General features: G+C 46.4%; 1 protein-coding gene across 1 annotated transcript in view; it reads left to right on the forward strand.

Moving 5' to 3' along the window:
* cntnap2a (contactin associated protein 2a) overlaps positions 1–18983 on the forward strand; it is a 1656857-nt gene that overhangs the window by 314212 nt on the left and 1323662 nt on the right. The window contains exon 6 of the mRNA XM_041183966.1: positions 3895–4098. Within this exon, the coding sequence (XP_041039900.1) occupies positions 3895–4098 (204 nt within the window). The remainder of the gene's footprint in view (positions 1–3894; positions 4099–18983) is intronic.

Genomic DNA, 18983 nt, shown 5'->3' on the forward strand with positions numbered 1-18983 from the left:
ATCAGACAGATTGCAACAGGAAGATCCCAAATTCTGCTTTGATTAGAGAAATTTATGTACCTGGGTTTCATAACAGGACAGTAATCACACTCAAGTTCAAAATTACTCCATCACCCCCATAATAAATAGAGAAGGAAAGATGTGTGGGTGGGGGTGGGAGTGGAGATGGGGGGGTGCTTTGGTGGGGAAAGGCTGACGGCTGCATTAAGTGACCTCAGCCAACATGGTACTCACCCTTCCTGAGCGCAGGAGGTCATTAAATCTCTTGCGGTACTGGACCCACATGTGTCGCATCACATCATAGGAGCTCACACTCTCGGCCACCTCCTACCATGCACATTTGGTCAGATGGGGAGGTCTCCGCCTTCCGTCCCTGGGAAGCAGGATCTCCTGCCGTGCCACAACCTCCTCCAGGAGGGCAGCTAGGCACTTATCTGAAAACTGAGGGGCACATTGCCCCGCTGCCCTATTCTCCGTCCTGACCTGCTCCGCTGCCCTGCCCTCTGGCCTGGCCTGCTCCGCTGACCTAGCCCTCTGGTAAGCCTTTCTATTTGCCATTGTGAGCAGCCTTTCCAAGGCTGCCAGCACTTCATTCAAACAGGCCGCCAAGTCGCCATTGGAACCGGCGGTCATTGCACTCCCGCCACCACCCGCCCACTCCCGCTATCCTTGGGAGTTGCGCATTACACTGGGTGGGCCTTAATTGGCCTGCCCGCATAAAATGGTGACGCGGATCCGATCGCGGGTAGCGATCGGGTCCGTGCCCGCCTGTGCCTGCTCCCGCTCAGCCCGCCCAACCTGGGGAAAATTCTCCCCTGTGAGTGAGACTGATGATCATAGAAGTGACACAGATTAGAAAATCTGAAATCTATTTCAGATGGATCTGTGCTTAGTTTTCAGAATAGCAAAGGAGTTTATATTTTCAGAACAATAAACAATAATCCCCATGAATGATAATTGCAGGGTTGAGATTCAGGCCTGAAATTATGTACTGGTGGCGGGTTAAACATTGGCCTGGATTTTGTGGTCAAAAAAAAACAATGCTATACATGTAAATCAGGAAGTTGCTATCCATCTTATCTGCTCCTCTACAAGCTTTACTATAGCAATGGGCAGGATTTTTACCTTGGCTGCAGGGTTAGGGCTTGCTTGGGAAGAGAGAGAAGTGGCCTTAGGCAAGGGATGAGGCTGCGGGGCAAGGGCTGAACTGGGGAAGGAGGGTTATCCCAGGGCGTGTGTGGGGGCACATGTTGATCTGTGTAAGTGGCCTCCAAATGGTGAGGGCTGAGGAGGCAGTCTGCAGAGGAGATGAAACCAAATGGAGATGTGAGGTGTGTGTGAGAGAGTGAGGTGGTGGTGTCACTTGAGCTTGCAGTGAGTGGGATGCCAGTGAATATGTGATGGCCTTGTGAGTTTAGAGTGATGAGATAGTTGCCTTACCCTGGCGGGACTGATGAGATCATTCATCTTCTTTTTGCACTGGAAGGCCAACCTCTTCTTTGCGGCACTGGCATTGACCACCACTGCCACCGCCACCCAAATTGAAGTGGTGAGATTGCTGGATCTCCTGCGGCCAGAAAGGGGATGGAGGACATCACAGCGGGCCTCCAAAATGTGCTGTAGTGACAGGTCACTGAACTCTTCCTGGCTTTCAGGGCCATATCTTCACTGGAGCAGTCCTGGGTTGCAAACATTGAGAACTGTGTGTGTAGCTGCAGTTTAGATATGGCACCTGGAATGAGGAAATGGTGAGGTAATGGTGTGGTGGGCAATTCAGAGGCTGCCCACCAGCGAGACAGCGTGTTTCCTGTGGCTGCATAATTAATGAGGTGGGAAACGGATGACATGTCACGAAAACCCGCCACTGCGGTCAGCAGGTAAAATGTCATTTTTCACACCCACTACTGCATTTAATGCAAACCTGGGACAAGTCCACCCAATTTAGTTGGTTAAAGAGACACATAGGGCTGGATTTTACATCCTCACTGGCCCTATTTTTGGCAGGGGGGACGCATAAAATTCAAACGATGGCAATCCCACCGCCTTCCCATCTACACTTGACTCAGTCTCCATAACACAGTGGGTGCCAAAATTGGCAGATAGCCCGCCATTTCAAAAAAATAATAATTAATGGGCAAGTGAGCTTGTTACCAAGCCAACTGACCCATATTTCATGCTACCGATGCCATAAAATGAGTGCCATGGGCAGGCAGGTGGAAATGGGGAGCCTGCTTTTGAAAACAATTTTTGAAAAGATGGTAAGGAAGGGGGAGCACAGCATTTGGGGGTTGCTCTTTGCGCATTGGTGCACCGCCCCCCCAACCAAGATGTTACCCCACCCTCCCTTTCTTCCTCCCCACCTGTTCTCCAGAACCGACCCCCCCACCCCCCTCCCCTCACCCCCCTCGTTAGGCTACGTAATCCCTCCCTGCTCTAAAAACCTGGGACTTACCTGGCTCTGAAAATCATTGCTCTCATCTTCCTGGGCCTACTTCTAGTCCCAGCAGTGCACACTGAGGGGTGGAAGTCCCACTCTCAGCTCATTTGTCCCGCTGGCAGTACAAAATTGCTGCGGGGCAGGCTGTTTTTTAGGCCCGTCAGCTGCTGGCTGACTCTTGCAACAGAGGGGTGCAAACAACATGCCTCTCCGTGAAATCCAGCCCACCATTGCTTGCCCTGTTCCTCAATTCCCTGAATGGGACATAGCACTGTTTTGGATTTCTAATCACCGCAAGTTCCAGTGCAAAAGCCTGTGGGCCAGTTTAAGTGTAATAAATGACTGGCTCAGTTCATCACCACTGACTGCCAAATCTGGCCAGTATATAACAAAATGGCATGACTGTGGAATAGCACATACGAAGTGCTGCATATGAAACTGAGGTACTTCATCAAATTACCTAGTTCATCAAACATAAGCTGTAATAAGACCTGGGCCTGAATATTTCAGATGGCACGGTTTCCCTTCCCGCTACCCGAAGAGTCAGTGAGGAACATGTGCCCGCCACCTCTGCCTGCCTGCAGCCATTTCGCACTCAAATGAGCATCAGTTGTGTCCAGGCAGGACTTCCGCCCCACACACGGGATGAAGTTCCATTTGGCTGGCAACTCTCTAGTCTCTGCAGTGCAAGGAGTTGCACTGGACAGAAGAGAGGAAGTACATGAAGATGCCTGAGCCTAAGTCCCGGGACTGAATGGCAAGGTAAATTTTCGGGGTCCCAGGGCAAGGAAGGCCTGGGAGAGTGCAAAGTGGGCAAGTGGGCGATTCGGGTGTTGGGGGAGGGGCCAGTGGGGAGACGAGGGAGGTCCAACAGCCACTGGGCCTTAAGGGGGGGGCACCTGAAGTCAGAAGGGGGCTTCTGATGGAGAAGATCACCCCCTTTCCACCTGAGGCCTAAGTCTGATCATTTTCATGCTTCCCCCACACCCTGAAATCCTCCCACCAGCCTTACAATTGAGGTTGGGCGGGAAACAGCCTTTACGTGGCCAATAATTGATCACTTAAGGGCTTCAACTGGGGCAAGGGCCAGTAACCCATCTGAGGCCTTGCCGGTCCCCATGTAAAATTTCTGCAAGGTTAGGGCAGGCAAGAGGGATGCCCATTCCTTCTATTTCAAGCTCCTCCATCTGCTAAAAACCTGCCCACCGGGGAGCGTGAAGTTCAGGCCCCGATGTGTTGGCCTGATAATGCATAATGTTAAAGTTCTTTCAAGCAGTAAGTTTTAAATTGGTTTTGATTGCATTACAATTGGACCTTGGTCTATTCTCAAAGTTTCTTTACGCTGTATAGTTAGTGCTCCTTTGGCTATTGAGTTGCCTGTAACTGCATTTTATTACAAGCTATTTATAGTTTCTTATTTTGTGCACACTGAATATCTTTTGTTTTTGTGTTTGCAGGGGCAGATGTTATCAACTTTGACGGCTACAGTCCATTGTCCTACATGTTTAGAAATAAGAAAATGAAAACCTTAAAGGATATTATTTCACTGAAGTTTAAAACATCTGAGAATGAAGGTGTGATATTCCATGGAGAGGGACAGCAAGGAGATTATGTAACGCTTGAAATCAAGAAAGCAAAGCTGGTTCTTCGTGTGAACCTAGGTAATCTACATTTCATCTGAATTTTCTTAAAATATTTGACAGTACTGCAATATTTGCTTTAGTCTGTGTAATAGTAAACGCTAAGTAGCAAACATTGACATCACATTATGTATAAATCACAACTTTACTGAAGTAAAGTTACCTCATTCTGACCTTCTAAATAGAGAAGAACCTTTGAGGATGAAGATCTCACTTGAAGGTGAAGTGCCGCCATATTTGCTGGGAATGGAGGGACTGCTTTAGACAACCCAGAAATTTTTAATTGTCATGAATCCTTCACTTATTTCTATCAGTAAACTCAATAATCAAATACGTATGTAGGACAAAATGGAGGGTGATTGTAGCAAGGTGAGAATAGACCTTGATATGAAGGTAGGCTTGGAGGTCTTCTCATGTGATGTTACAACTATGCCACTCTCAAACCACTGGATGAAAGAGTTTAAATCACAAGTTATGTTTTCCTTTGATGTTGTAATCCTCAAAAACCTGGATAATTCAATATTCTGTGGCAGCCCCTGATTTAAATCCAGCAGTAAAACTCTGGAACAGTGGGTGAAAACATAGGATAATGATTGGTGGTGAACTACAAAGCAGTGAATCAACTGAGTACTTCTGATGATGTTGTAAACTCTTGACAGTTTGTTTTCAAAGATTTATGAATAGCAGCAATAGTGGAAGGCTGGATTATTGTTTTGAACCCAGTCACTTTTTGTCTTTTACACTATGCAACACATTTTGGAAATGCTGAGTATCTTACCTTTACATAGAATACAGTAAAAACATTGAGAGTTGTGTAACACAGCAAAAGGGTAATAAAGCCGTAATCGTATCAAATCTGAAGGTAAACCTATTGCTAATATTCATGCAACTCATAATTTGTTAGATTGTTGTGATGGTTTTATCACCCAGGGCGAAATTTAACGGCCCCTCCAGCCGGCAGATTTTTCCAGTCCCGCCAAAGTCTTTTGAACAGCTTGTCGCATTTTATGTCCCCATCCCTGGCACCGCAGGGCAGTAAAAATCCGCCCTTAAGGCCTGAATCTCTAGCTTAGTGGTAAGAGCAAAAATGTTTTCAAAAAAAGTCAGCAGCTCGTTGGTCACATTTTTTGTGGTGGATATTGGATGAGAGGGAGAAATTCTCACTTTTGAATCTAATAGATCTATTAAAGGACACAGGTAGATATTTAAATGCTGTGGGCAGCAGATGAAGCAAATAAAAGAGGTTAAAAATGATAAATGGGAGTTAAAAAGGCAATCAGTGAGTACAGACACAATTCATATTAACACATTTTTGCATTACATGTTCCTCTAGGAGATACATAATGCACATAGGAGGGAAAATGGCAATATACATGTTTCATGAATAGTAGCTAGGGAGACCCAAGAGCCTTGGATGGTTTGATGATGAAAATGTTCAACTAACCAAATCAGAAAGTCAACAGAATATTGATATCTATATCCCCAACAGTATTTACATTCTGACAGGAGGTATCTAAGAGGTGATTTAATAGCTCACTTCTTTGGGCAGGAGTCCTCTCCCTGTTCAGCGGATCCTTTTACCAGCCTCCAAAATTTTCCCTCCACCTGGACCCCTTCCTCTGGATTCTTACCTGCTCTTGATCTTTTCATTGAGAACTGTCGGCGTGACATCAGTCATTTCAATTTCTCTGCGCCTCTCACCCACTCTAACCTGTGTCTTTCTGAAATTGCCGCATCTGTTCTCTCAGGTCCAACCCTGACATTGTCATCAAACCTGCTGACAAGGGTGGTGCTGTTGTTGTCTGGCGCACTGACCTCTACCTCGCAGAGGCTGAGCGTCAACTCTCAGACACTTCCTTCTTCCTCTTCCTGGACCATGACCCCACCACTGAACATCAAGCCTTTGTTTCCAGGACTGTCACTGACCTCATCTCCTCTGGAGATCTTCCCTCCATAGCTTCTAACCTCATAGTCTCCCAACCTCGGATGGCCCGCTTCTACCTCCTAGCCAAAATCCCCAAACAGGACTGTCCCGGCAGACCGATCATCTCAGCCTGTTCCTGCCCCACGGAACCCATTTCTTGCTATCATGACTCCATTCTTTCTCCCCTTGTCCAGTCTCTTCCCACCTACATCCGCGATTCCTCTGATGCCCTACATCATATCAACAATTTCCAGTTCCCTGGCCCCAAACACCTCCTCTTCACCATGGACGTCCAATCCCTCTAAACCTCTATCCCCCACCGGGATGGTCTGATGGGTCTCCGCTTCTTCCTCGAACTAAGGCCCGAAAAATCCTCATCCACCACTACTCTCTGTCTGGCTGAACTTGTTCTCTCACTGAACAATTTCTCCTTAAACTCATCTCACTTTCTCCAAATAAAAGGTATGGCTATGGATCCCCGTATGGGCCCCAGTTATGCCTGCCTCTTTATGGGGTACATGGAACATTCCTTGTTTCAGTCCTACTCAGGCCCCCTCCCACAACTGTTTCTCCAGTACATCGATGATTGCTTCAGTGCCGCTTCATGCTCTCGTCTGGACCTGCAAAAATGTACTAATTTTGCTTCCAATTTCCACCCCTCCATCATTTTCACATGGTCCATCACTGACACTTCCCTCCTCTTCCTTAACCTCACTGCCTCAATTTCTGGTGATAGACTGTCCAGCAATATTTATTACAATAATATTCATTACAAGCCTACTGACTCCCATAGCTACCTCGCGTACAGCTTCTTACACCCCGCTTCCTGTAAGGAATCCATCCCATTCTCTCAGTTCCTTTGCCTCCGTCGCATCTGTTCTGATGATGCCACTTTCCAAATCAGTTCCTCTGACATGTCTTCCTTCTTCCTTAACCAAGGTTTTCCACCCATTGTGGTTGACAGGGCCCTCAACCGTGTCCGGCACATCTCCCGCACATCTGCCGTCACTCCTTCCTCTCCTTCCCAGAATCATGATAGGGCCCCCCTTGTCCTTCCTTATCACCCCACCAGCCTCTGCATTCAAAGGATCATCCTCCGCCATTTCCGCCAACTCCAGCATGATGCCACCACCAAACACATCTTCCCTTCACCCCCCCTGGTGGCATTCAGCAGGGATTGTTCCCTCCGGGGCACCCTGGTCCACTCCTCCATCACCTCCTACACCTCAACCTCCAACTTCCATGCAACCGCAGAAGGTGTTACACCTGCCCCTCTACTTCCCCCCTCCTCATCATCCAAGGGCCCAAACACTCCTTTCAAGTGAAGCAGCACTTCACTTGCACTTTCCTCAATTTAGTCTACTGCATTCGCTGCTCCCAATGCGGTCTCCTCTACATTGGAGAGACCAAACGCAGACTGGGTAACCGCTTTGTGGGAATACCTTCGGTCTGTCCGCAAGCATGACCCGACCTCCCCATCGCTTGCCATTTTAACACACCACCCTGCTCTCAAGCCCACATGTCTGTCCTTGGCCTGCTGCAATGTTCCAGTGAAGTTCAACGCAAACTGGAGGAACAGCACCTCATCTTCCGACTAAGCACTCTTCAGCCTTCCGGACTTAACATTGAGTTCAACAACTTCAGATCTTGAACTCTCTCCTCCATCTCCATCCCCTTTCCGATCCCCCTTTTTCCAATAATTTATATATTTTTAAAATATATTTTTCTTTTCCCACTTATTTTTAAATCTATCATTATATCTCCACCTTTTAGCCCATTTTGATCCCTTCCCCACACCCCATGCCCACCATGACCATCTGCCACTTGTTTGTCTTGCTTTCTACCCTTAATGTCACCATTAGCACATTCCTTAGATAATATCACCACCATCAACACCCTTTTGTCCTTTTGTCTACGACATCTTTGGCAATCTCTTCTTTGCCTCCACCTATCACTGGCCCTCTATCTAGCTCTACCTGACCCACCCCCATCTACCAGCTTATATTTCACCACATTTCTATGTTTCTTTAGTTCTGATGAAGAATCATCCGGACTCGAAACGTTAACTGTGTTCCTCGCCGCAGATGCTGTAAGACCTATTGAGTTTTTCCAGCTATTTTTGTTTTTGTTTGTAATAGAAATGAATATTCACTTCACTATCACATATTCATGTCCTTCATAGCATTCAAGTGCAACAGCATTAAAATTAAATAATAATATAATGACTGGAAGTTTATAATTAAATATTTTGCTATTGGTTTAGGGACAAATATTGAGCTTATATGTATTGCTACAAAATTATATTGTGTCAGCAGAAGGGCAGCTAGTGCAAGGGTCTTTTCCATAGTTGCCAGGTTAACCTATTTCAGTTAATATTAGACATTTGTGAATAGCTTTTTGGTTTTAATCCTGTAGGATATTTTATTTTTCATGTCTAAATGATTATATGAATGTAATGTAATGAGATAGGAATTAGGAAGAAAATATAACATTCAAAAGAGTGACCATAGCCAGAATTTTCTGGCTGATGTGTGGGTGGCGGAGCCCGCATGTCAGTGGTTAAAATGTGTTGCGTGAGCTTCCCAATGTCAGCACACGGCATCGCGATATTTCAATCCGCAGGCACGCTCAGCAGTGGGGCGTTCGCCCGCCATTAATTGAAGGCCTTGTTAAGGCCCTTAACTTGCCAATTGTCCTGGAATTTGAGTGCGAACTTCGGGTTGGAGCACGGGCCCAACGGGCGGGCGGGTAGGAGATTTTTTAAGAAAACTCATGCAATGTCAGGATATGTGGACTCAGAGGGGTTGTTCATGTTTTACGCCAAGTTTTAATTGCTGAAAGTGTTTAAAAGTTGCCTGTGTGATTGTTAGTAGTTCTCATCAATTTCCAAGAGCTTCTTGTGTACTTTGAAACCAGTCTGCAGGCAGTAATCTTTCTCGGGCCTGTAGCTTTCCGGAGGCCTCCATTTAGCCTGGAGGTATGGGTTCTGACCTCTCCACAGAAGGCAGCTCCTCTGAGGAGGAAGGGAGGGATAGAATAAGGAGGAGGCCAGGACTGGACAATCAGCCTCCAGGGAGCCACATTTGGGAGGCCAGGTGCAGGCACAAGGGACGCAGGGCCAAGAAGTTGTCCAAGGTGCAAGGGGCCGCAGAACTTGCCACTATCCTGCTGCTAGGGTATACAGGTGGCGAAGCAGCTACCCCAATATGGCTGAGGTGCAGTGCCGAAGGTGGCTCCGACTGTCAAGGGAGACAGTCAACGACATCTGTCAGATGATTGGCCCTGAGATCTCTCCTAACTGTGTGGGCGAACACCCCATGCCAACGGGTCTGAACCTCACAGTTGCCCTCCACTTCTATGCATGTCTCCTTCCAGGGCTCGGTGGGTGATCTTTGCGGTGTCTCCCAATCAGCTGTCCACAATTGTGTCAAGCAGGTTACAGACGCTCTGTTCAGACGGGTATCCACCTTCATCCACTTCTACTGCGACCAGGCAAGTCAGGCACAGCGAACCAGAGGCTTCCCAGCCATTGCTGGCTTGCCCCGTGTCCAGGGTGCAATATGTGACCATCAAGGTGCCAGCAGGTGAGCCCGGCGCCCTCGTCAACAGGAAGGGCTTCCACTTCATGAATGTGCAGATAGTGTGTGATCACAGGATGCAGATTTTACAAGTCTGTACAAGGTACCAAGGCAGCTCCCACGACACCTACATCCTCAGATACTTCCAGGTGCCGGGGCTCTTCTGTGTGCCAGCCCGGCTGGATGGTTGGCTGCTGGGTGACAAGGGCTATCCCCTATGAAGGTGGCTCATGATGCCACTCCGCCGTCCAAGAACAGAAACTGAGCAGCGTTACAATAGGAGCCAGGGCACCACAAGGGCTTTGGTGGAGAGATCCATTGGTCTTCTCAAGATGCGCTTCCATTGCCTGGACCGCTCAGTACCTTTATTGTGTCCAAAAGAAAAGCACACAGCACTTTTTTGCGAAAAGAAAAATATGGGTCCCTATTCTCAGGCCAACACGAAATCACCAGTGACATACCCGTGGAGTGCCTAAGGTGTCTTATGCTTACGTTTTCAGTTGCTACGTCTACATGCTGCCCCATTGCTTGGAGTGGCTTGAGAGATAGCCTGCTGACTGCTGTCCTATTGGCCTCAATATCCTTGGCGGGCGTCCTCTGGTCCATAGAGCCTGTGTTGGCCCTGCCGGGGAGGGAGTGGCCAGTTCCTGAACTGGCACCTCCCCAGTTGTCGCAGCCTTAACGAAAGAAAAGTTGATTGGCAGAGGGACGGAGGGTCTGCTGCCCTTATCTGGAGTGCCCTGAGAGGAGCTTGCAGCGACGACAGGCAGCTGCTGCACCGACGTGAGGTCCGTTTCGACCTCCCTGCTCACCACAGATGCATGGGCACTGAGTGCTGACGCTTGGTGTCCACAACATCTCCCACATTGGGAATGACCACCCATAGCCAGTACCGCTGTGAGGGCTTGCAGGTCAGAGCGTATTCCAATCATAAAATGTTCCATTTGATTGAAGAATTGAGAGTCGCCAATCTCTCATTGGAGAAAACCTAAAGCTCTGCACTGAGGGCTAAACTTTCACATGCACTCTGCCTGGACTCCTCCGTCGCAGAGAGCAACTGAAGCATTTCCTCATGCAGCCCTGCCAGATGCAAACGCACTTCCTGCTGCCTGTCCTGAAGCTGCTGCATTGGGGACAACTCCAGAGGCACGTCATCAGTGCCAGACTCAGCATGTGCCTCGTCCCTTGCAGCCCTCCGGCTGCTGGAGCCATCGGCACTCTCTGCCCCTACCATCTCCTCCAGCGATCGTGATGTGCCCTCTCCACTGTGACCCAGGACACTAGCTGATGGTAAAGTCCCCACCGAGGTGTGTGTGTCTGCGCTGGTGCCTGGCTGGCTGAAATGATGTGCCGCAAATTGCACATGTTGTCCCTCAGGTGCGGAGGGGGGACTGCGGTGTCGACGTGTGGGTCGCTCTGGTGGTGATGCTGAAATTAACAACAAAGACAGTGCATCAGTTAGCATACAGTCAGTTCAACCTTTCATCCCTTTTGCCCCCAACCTCATAAGTCGCTCACCCTTCAAGACCCTAAGGAGAAGAACATTGGTGAGGTAGAAAAGAGTCAAGACAAGCCCCAACCATTAAACTCATATGCAGGCAGGCTGATTAGATGGCCTCAGAAATACCACATGGCATATTTTGAACCATAGGAGTGGGGAGAGGGCAGAGGTACCTGACCTGGATGCATTGTGGCCTGGATAGTTGTAGGGCTGAGGAAACATCGCAAACAGTTGTGACATTTGCCGTCGATCACAGGAGATTGAGAGGTCACATTATTGACCTTCATTCCATTAGGAGGGGCATAGACCGGACGGGCAGAAGGCAACATTTCCCCTTGGCACAGGGATGAGTTACGTGGTGGCATTCATCTAAGTTGAGTTCCATGAGGTTCACAGCTGAGGTGATGAGGACCTTTTGGACAAAGTAATGTGGGGCTCACTGGCTGAAAGGGTGCTGGAGGTCCCAAACCCCCTAAAATGAAATAAGTCTTTGGCTGTGCAGCAGCGATCCAAAGGCATGTTAGACCATGGTGTTAGTCACAAATGGGATACGTGACTTTGGAAGGTGGTGGAGATGCAATTCCTCAAGGAGACGAGGGTCCCTTCTGTATGACCCAGATGTCAGAATGTCTCAGTCTGTGAATGAGCAGTGTTTCAGCATTAACAATTGCAGCAACCATCAGTGGTTTGGATGGTGGGCACACAGAGCAGATGGGACTGTGGACCTCAAATGCCTGCCCACCGGACCCCTGCCTCACCGCCCCCGGCTGCCCTGGCCTCCTGACTGCTGCCCAGCTCCACGGCCTGCTCTTCAAAAGGCGTGAGGTGCTGCAGGAGGGCAAGCCCACCTCCAGTCCTCTGGCACTCCCGGGCATTGTGGTGACTTTTACCTGCAAAACAGTGAGGAGGTTTTATTGGGGCTGCTCGCTCATGTACTCTGCATGCGCATGCTGCGCCCCAACCACAGTGGCCCATCTGAGGCCTCTGGCGGCTCCTATCCACACTGGGTGATCAGTCCCCAGAAGATAGTATGGCTGCTCCCAACCCCCTCACCCAACGGACACCTTGGACACATTCGGCGTCCATGACTTTGAATAGCACATGGGTCTTAGCACCCATGGCAAGGAGGCGCAACTATGTGCAGTGCCAATCCCAGCAGATGGCACTTGCCCAAAACACCTTGAGGCACCCCTTGCACCATCTCATTACCATCAACATGACATGTGTTGGAGTTCTGAGTATGTGTCAGCAGCTTCCCCTGAAGACTACTCAAATACGACAAACACCAACATATGCTGCAGGGAGAACCCATCTTTTCCTCAACCACTAAGGCTGATGTAAGCATGGTCAGTACCCATTTGCCCATCCAGCGTGCACTAGATGCCCTATGCAGTAACGACAACAAGACATGGTTGGTGGGGGGGGGTGCTCAAAGGCTAAGGCTGCCTTCTGGGTCAAATGGCCAAGACAGACATGGTACTCACCCTTCCAGAGCGCAGCAAATCATTGAATCTTTTCCTGCACCGGGAGCCAGTGCACCGCACATCATCATGGGCGCTTACAGCGTCACCCAATTCCTTCCACGTCTGGCTGGTGACATAGGGGGCCCTCCTCCTCCCATCCTCAGGATACAGAATGTCCCGACAGATAGCCACCTCTTGCAGGAGGACAGCAAGGCATGTAACTGAAAATCAGTGGGGAGGGGTGCACAGTGGCCTCCCGCTGTGCTCTCCTGCAGCCTGCCCCCCTCCTCCTGCTCCTCTGCCCTCAATCCAGCATGTCTTTCCCTATGTGTGGCCATGGTGCACTGCCTCAAGCAGGCTGCCTGGCCAATCTTTATGCAGGTTGCCGGCCTGCGCGACTATTTTCCTGTTCCCCACGGGAGTCGCTTACCCACAGGGTGGGCCTTAATTGGCCCGCCTGCGGAAAATGGCGGTGCGGCCCGTTTCTCCAGCGGCAATCGGCCGCCCGCATGCCTGACTGACAAACGGAAAATTCTGCCCTTTAAGTATGACCCCTAGAGGAAAGGGAGATCCTTTTAAAATAAAACCTCTGGCTGCTACTTCAGGACAATGGTGCTTCGCTGCAGAATATACAGGTTGATTATCATTATAGCCTGCCTACATGCTTTGCAATTTGGTAAAGTTGCATCGAACCTTGATGAGACATCACTTAAAGTACCATGTACAGTTCTAGTCATCATTTTATAAAAAGGATACAGAGGCACTGGAGATGGGGCAGAGAAGATTTACAAGGATGATACCTTCTTCTTAGGCAGTCCCTGGGGTTCGAGAATGACTTGCTTCCACTCCAGTTCAATGGATTTTGAGATGGTTGATAAATCCAGTGTGTGATCTGCAGACTCTGCCATATGTGGAGCAAGTGCTGCTTGAAGGGTTGGGTAGATGAATTGTTTGTGCGCTCCCTCCAATGCCTCAACTTTGCCTCTGCACATTCTGATGAAGTCTCTTGATGGGCAAAAATTTTTCTTTGGCTTGTGGGAGCAGGCCACACATGCCTTCACGTAAAATGATGCGTGGTGACCTCAGGCATGCATCACGACGTCACCGTGCGTCATTCTGATCTTTTAATCAGCAGGTGCGCACCAGTCAGCTGTGCACCCGATGAACTGTCAAAGGCCTGTTAAGACCATTAATCAAGCAATTAAACAAATTGACAGGGCTGCCCATCAGATTTTAAGGTTGGCGGGCAGGTGAAGAGCCTAAGCAGCCTTCGTCTTTTGCATGAAACCTCATTCACGGGTGAGATGAGATTTCATGAAGGTTTCATTGAATAAATAAAACATTTTTTGACAGTTGATAAACATGTCCCAGCTCATGTGAAGCTGTCACAAGAGGAGACATGTCTGAATAATTTTATTCTTTCCTTTTTTCATACTTTTATTTTGATCTTAGTCTCCCTGAGGCAGCTCCCTGCCTCGGAGATTTCTGCGCTCCTCTGCGTGCATGCGCGAAAGAACAGGCCCCAACTCTCCCTCCTCCCCCTGCCCACACAGGTAGCTCTGAGTGCTATGAGGCATCACACTGGGCGGGCCTTAATTGGCCCGCCACGTAACATGGCACACAGCCGTTCGCAGGCGGCTGGCCCACCTGACAGGGAGAAAATTCTCCCAGTGTGTTTTGTGCCTTCCTGAATGAGACTTCTTCATTTTGGTCGGTCACAAGCCAGAGTCTCCCATGAGTCAAACGTATTTTTGACATTTCCAGGGATGCTTTCAGGACATCACAAAAGCATTTTCACTGTCCTCCTGAAAGTCTTCCACCACGACTGCGTTCTGAATAGATGCTTCTGGAGTCTGGTGTCAGGCTTACGAATGATATGTCTTTCTTGCCGGCAGATGTTGCGGATCTTGCAAAGACACCACTGGTGGTCATTCTCAGTGTTTGGAGGTGTCTGCTGGATGTTGTCCAAGGCTCCCAAGCATATAGGAGCATGGGGATCACTGCTGCCTGGTAAACTATGACCTTAGTGTCATGTTTGAGACCCTGGTCTTCAAATATTCTTTTCCTTTGTCAACTGAAGGCTGAGCCAGCACATTGAAAGCGATGATGATTTTCATCATCTATGTCTGCCTTTGAGGCGAGGAGGCTCCCAAGATACAAAAGCCATCTACGTTTTCTAGGATCTTGCCATTGATCTTAATCGATGGGAGGGTGATGGGGGGTTGTTGTGGGGAGGTGTTTTACTGTGGGAGCTGATTGGAAGAGGACCTTAGTTTTCTGGGTGTTTAGTGGAAGGCCCATTTTCTCATGTGCTTTAGAGAAGAAATTGACAATGCCCTGAAGCTCAGTTTCTGAGTGAGCGCACACACAAGCATCATCTACCTGCTGAAGCCCTGTGACTAAGCTTGCAGTGGTTTTGGTTTTGGATTGAAAGCACTGTAGGTGAACACTCTTCTGTCTGTTCTGTAAATTATCTCCACGCATGTGGATAATTTGCTGCAGGTGTAATATTGTAGTGAGGAAAATGGAAAAGGAAGTTGGTGTAATGACACAGCCTTGAACCCAGTTTTCTCTGAGATAGGGTTTATGGTATCTCCATTGGTGGGGATCATGGCTAGCATGTTATAGAGGAGCTGGAGGCTGTTGACAAATTTCTAAGGGCAGCTAAATTTAAGGAGGATATTCTTTAAGCCTTCATGGTTGACAGTCAAAGGCTTTTGGAAAGTTGAAAAAGGCCACATAGAGCAGTTGGCACTGTTCCTTGCATTTTTCTTGAATTTGCCGCACAGTGAGGATCATGTCTGTGCTGCCTCTCAATTGGCCGAATGGAGTTGAGGACATTCGAGTCAAAGGCAGAATCTCAGTTGAGGAATCCAGAAATGCATGTGCAGACCTATTAGGAAAGAGTTGAGAGATTGGGGCTCTTTACCTTTGAAAAAAGAAGTCTGACGGATGACTTAATCGAGGTATTGAAAATTAGGAAATGTTTTGATTGAGTGGATACAGAGAGAATGTTTCCTCTCATGGTGGAAGAGCATACCTAGAGGCCATCAACTTAAATAGTCACCAAGAAATCCAATAGGAATTTTAGGAGAAATTCCTTTACCCAAAGAATAGTGAGAATGTGGAACTTGCTACAGGGAGCGGTTGAAGTAAATAGTATAGATGCATTTAAGGGAACATTAGAAAAGCATTTGAGGAAGAAGGGAATAGAGGGTTACAATGCTAGATGTAGATTATGAAAAATAGAAGAAGGCTCCAGAGGAACGTATACACTGGCTTGGACTGGCTTAGCCGAAAGTCCTGTTTCTGTGCCGTGTACCCTATGTAACATTATCTGGACATGTTAACATGTAATCCCCAGGAATATTTACCCAGTTTGTGCAAACCGTTATTTTGTTTTTTACACAATGAATGAAATGGGTTGTGATCTGAAGACATTTTATTTCAACCTTCTAGCTTGAAGATGAGTTTTATTGTAAAGTTTCTATTCAAATTACAATTATATTAGTAAAATGAGATTAATAAATTCAGTATTTAGCATCTCTCCAATCTTGGATGGTATGTGTGTAAGAAAGGTAGAATATATTATGGGATGTAATATAATATAATGCAGATATTTAACCATATGATATATCAGACTTGCCTTAGACTTTCCGTCTCAACATCATTGGGGAAGATTCCTCAGACATTTATTAATCACTGAAATGCATCATATGACATACTTCCCATCATCAAAGCTTTAATTCAAACTGTTTCAATTGAGATCATACAGTATCAACCACAACTTTGATATATAAAGTTACTTTAACATAAAAATATGCCTCACAAATGGGTGAAGGCAAAATGAATGTCAAGTTAGAATGGAATAGATTAGCAATTCAGTTTGCTAACGTTTTGACAATTCTGATGAAAAGTCATCAACCTCAAAGCCTTAACATTGTTTCTCGTTTCACAGATGCTGCATAACTGGTCTATTATTCCCAAATTTCTGGTCTTATTCAGGTTTCCAACATCCACAGTGCTTTGCTTTTGTTTTAAGGATAGATTAGGATCAGTAGTTTTCTCTATTACAAATGGTCTGCAGTTACCAAACTAACTATTGCCCTCTGATGCCAAATGCATACGTTCATTGTACTCTGAAACATTCCTTTAAGGATCTGAGGGAATTATGGAAAATAAATACAATTAAATTATTCATATATGAAATAAGTGCTAATAGAATAGTTTCTGGTCTAGGAAGATTTCATACAGAATTAACTTTGCAGCTATGAAAAATGTTGAACTTGTGAAATAATGTATTAAGGCAGGACATAGTAAGTGAACTAACTACTGCCCTCTCCCAATCCCACAATCCAATCTGATCATGGGGAAACCACACTGAAAATCTCTCAGTTCAGTAACTGCACATGTGATCCCCGAAGAGTATAGATAGAAAGCCTCTGGCCTGATCACTAATTTTGTCTATGTAAGAAAGTGTTTATCATGTTTGCAATGAAATACGGTGCAATGTTGGTGATTGTAAACATTATTGAGCATGTCATATTTCAAAGCTCTCTGGAGAAAATGCAGGTATTAGCGATTTACCCCTATGAAGTTCTTTGCAGAGGATGCTTAAAAGTCTGAAGCTTGGAACATTTCTACCTTTCCAAAAAAAATGTAGTATTTCATTTTTTAAAAATTGTATTCACATAAACTAGTGATTTTTGGGGTTAAGCTGTTCATAATTGATGAATCAGCAATTTCAAGATTTGATTCATTTTCCACTCATTATTTTTGTGGCCACCTACTTACATTTATGCTAGAAATATGCTAAAATCTGATACATTGAAGGCAGTCAAAAATAATTTGAGTCATGTGCCCAACTTAGGCCTTTTTAAAATGGAGCAATTTGATGCCAGCCTTTAGCAGGAGCAGAGTCTGTTGTCACAGCAACTTCATAAAAAAAAATCAATATAGGTATAAATTGCATTGATGCTGTATTAAATTTGTAACTTGCTGTTTGACATCTTGCTTCAGAAATGGTGATGCTAGCAATATTGGGAAGGAGCAGATCAATCAAATTCATTTAGTTTCAGCTGTGCACAGAAATATTTTAACAGATTGTTGTAGGCAGAATCTGGACATCAAATCGCTAACATTTTAATGATTTTAGTTCACACTAACAGCTCCTATAAACAGGTGAATTTAAAGTGTGTTATTTACAATATTTTACCATAGGCACTAAGGCCGGAAATTTATGGCCCCGTGGTGGTGGGGACGGACCCAGAAAATGCAATGAGCCATTCTAAACTCCATTGATTTTGGCAGGACCGTGAAACCCTGCTGTCGTAAAATTCCACTCTAAGTGTAATTAACTGCTGCAAAAATTTGTTCTGAAAAATATTTATTTTAATCTGTTTTAATTCACTGTTAATGTTGATTAATGTGGAAAGAGAGGGGCATCACATTCTGCAGAGATTAATCATTAAGTATTGAATTTTTACACAGGCATATTAGACCTAATTATTATACAAGTTCTAGATACAAAAATTGAGCCATTGATTTCCATTTTTGCTCATTGTTTTATGCTGTGAGTACACCACACATTTTATTTTCCAGATGTTATTAACGCTTTAAACTTCTTTAAAATTTCACTGTGTAAAGTCATTTGAGGAGGTTCAACAGCCATAAATATTGGTGTCAGAATTTTCTGGCAAAGTAATGGTTAGAAAAGGCACAAGCTGTTAATAATGTATAAAAGCATAGTATTTTGTGGTGAGGAAGCGATACGCCCGATTTCCTCTGTTGTTTGCTGTTTTTTCTCGACACACAACTTAACCCAAGGAGATCAACTAATCGTCCTGTCAGTTGTCAGGTTCATAGATGACCTACTGACTTTGCTGCTAAAGTTCCAATAAAGACAAGGAAATTTAGTACAATGAGCTTTTAATAGAGCTCCATGCGTTTTTCTCCATATACTCCTCTCTGAGCATTCAATATGGTAAACATCGAAAGAGGAGGGACTTATCACAGGATGTGGAACAGGCTGTTTTATTTATTTATTATATACTTGGGATTTCTGTATAAGATGAGTTCTTGACAAAGGCATTGAAGCATAATATAGGCACTTTGGCCGAGATTTTTATATTGGGCTGGGTCTCCTCCGAGCATAAATATCACGGAAAGCCCGCCCTCCCCTGCTGGCTTGCCCTGCAGCCATTTAATGACTGATGTTCCTTTAATTGGCTTGAAATGGGCCTTCTGCCCCCTCCTGGGGAGGAAGTCCTGCCTTTCGGAGCTGCCAGCCAATCACTGGGAGCGGTGGCCGCTGCTGGGACTGCACCAAGTCCCCATTGGTGATTGTCGCTGGAGTTAGATGCAAAAGTAAGTGGGGCAGGGATTTTGCTGGGGTCAGGCTGGCAGGCCTTGGCAATGGGGGTAGCTGACAGGCCGGGGAA

This window comes from Carcharodon carcharias, chromosome 3 (assembly GCF_017639515.1).
Source record: "Carcharodon carcharias isolate sCarCar2 chromosome 3, sCarCar2.pri, whole genome shotgun sequence".
Lineage (NCBI taxonomy): Eukaryota > Metazoa > Chordata > Chondrichthyes > Lamniformes > Lamnidae > Carcharodon > Carcharodon carcharias.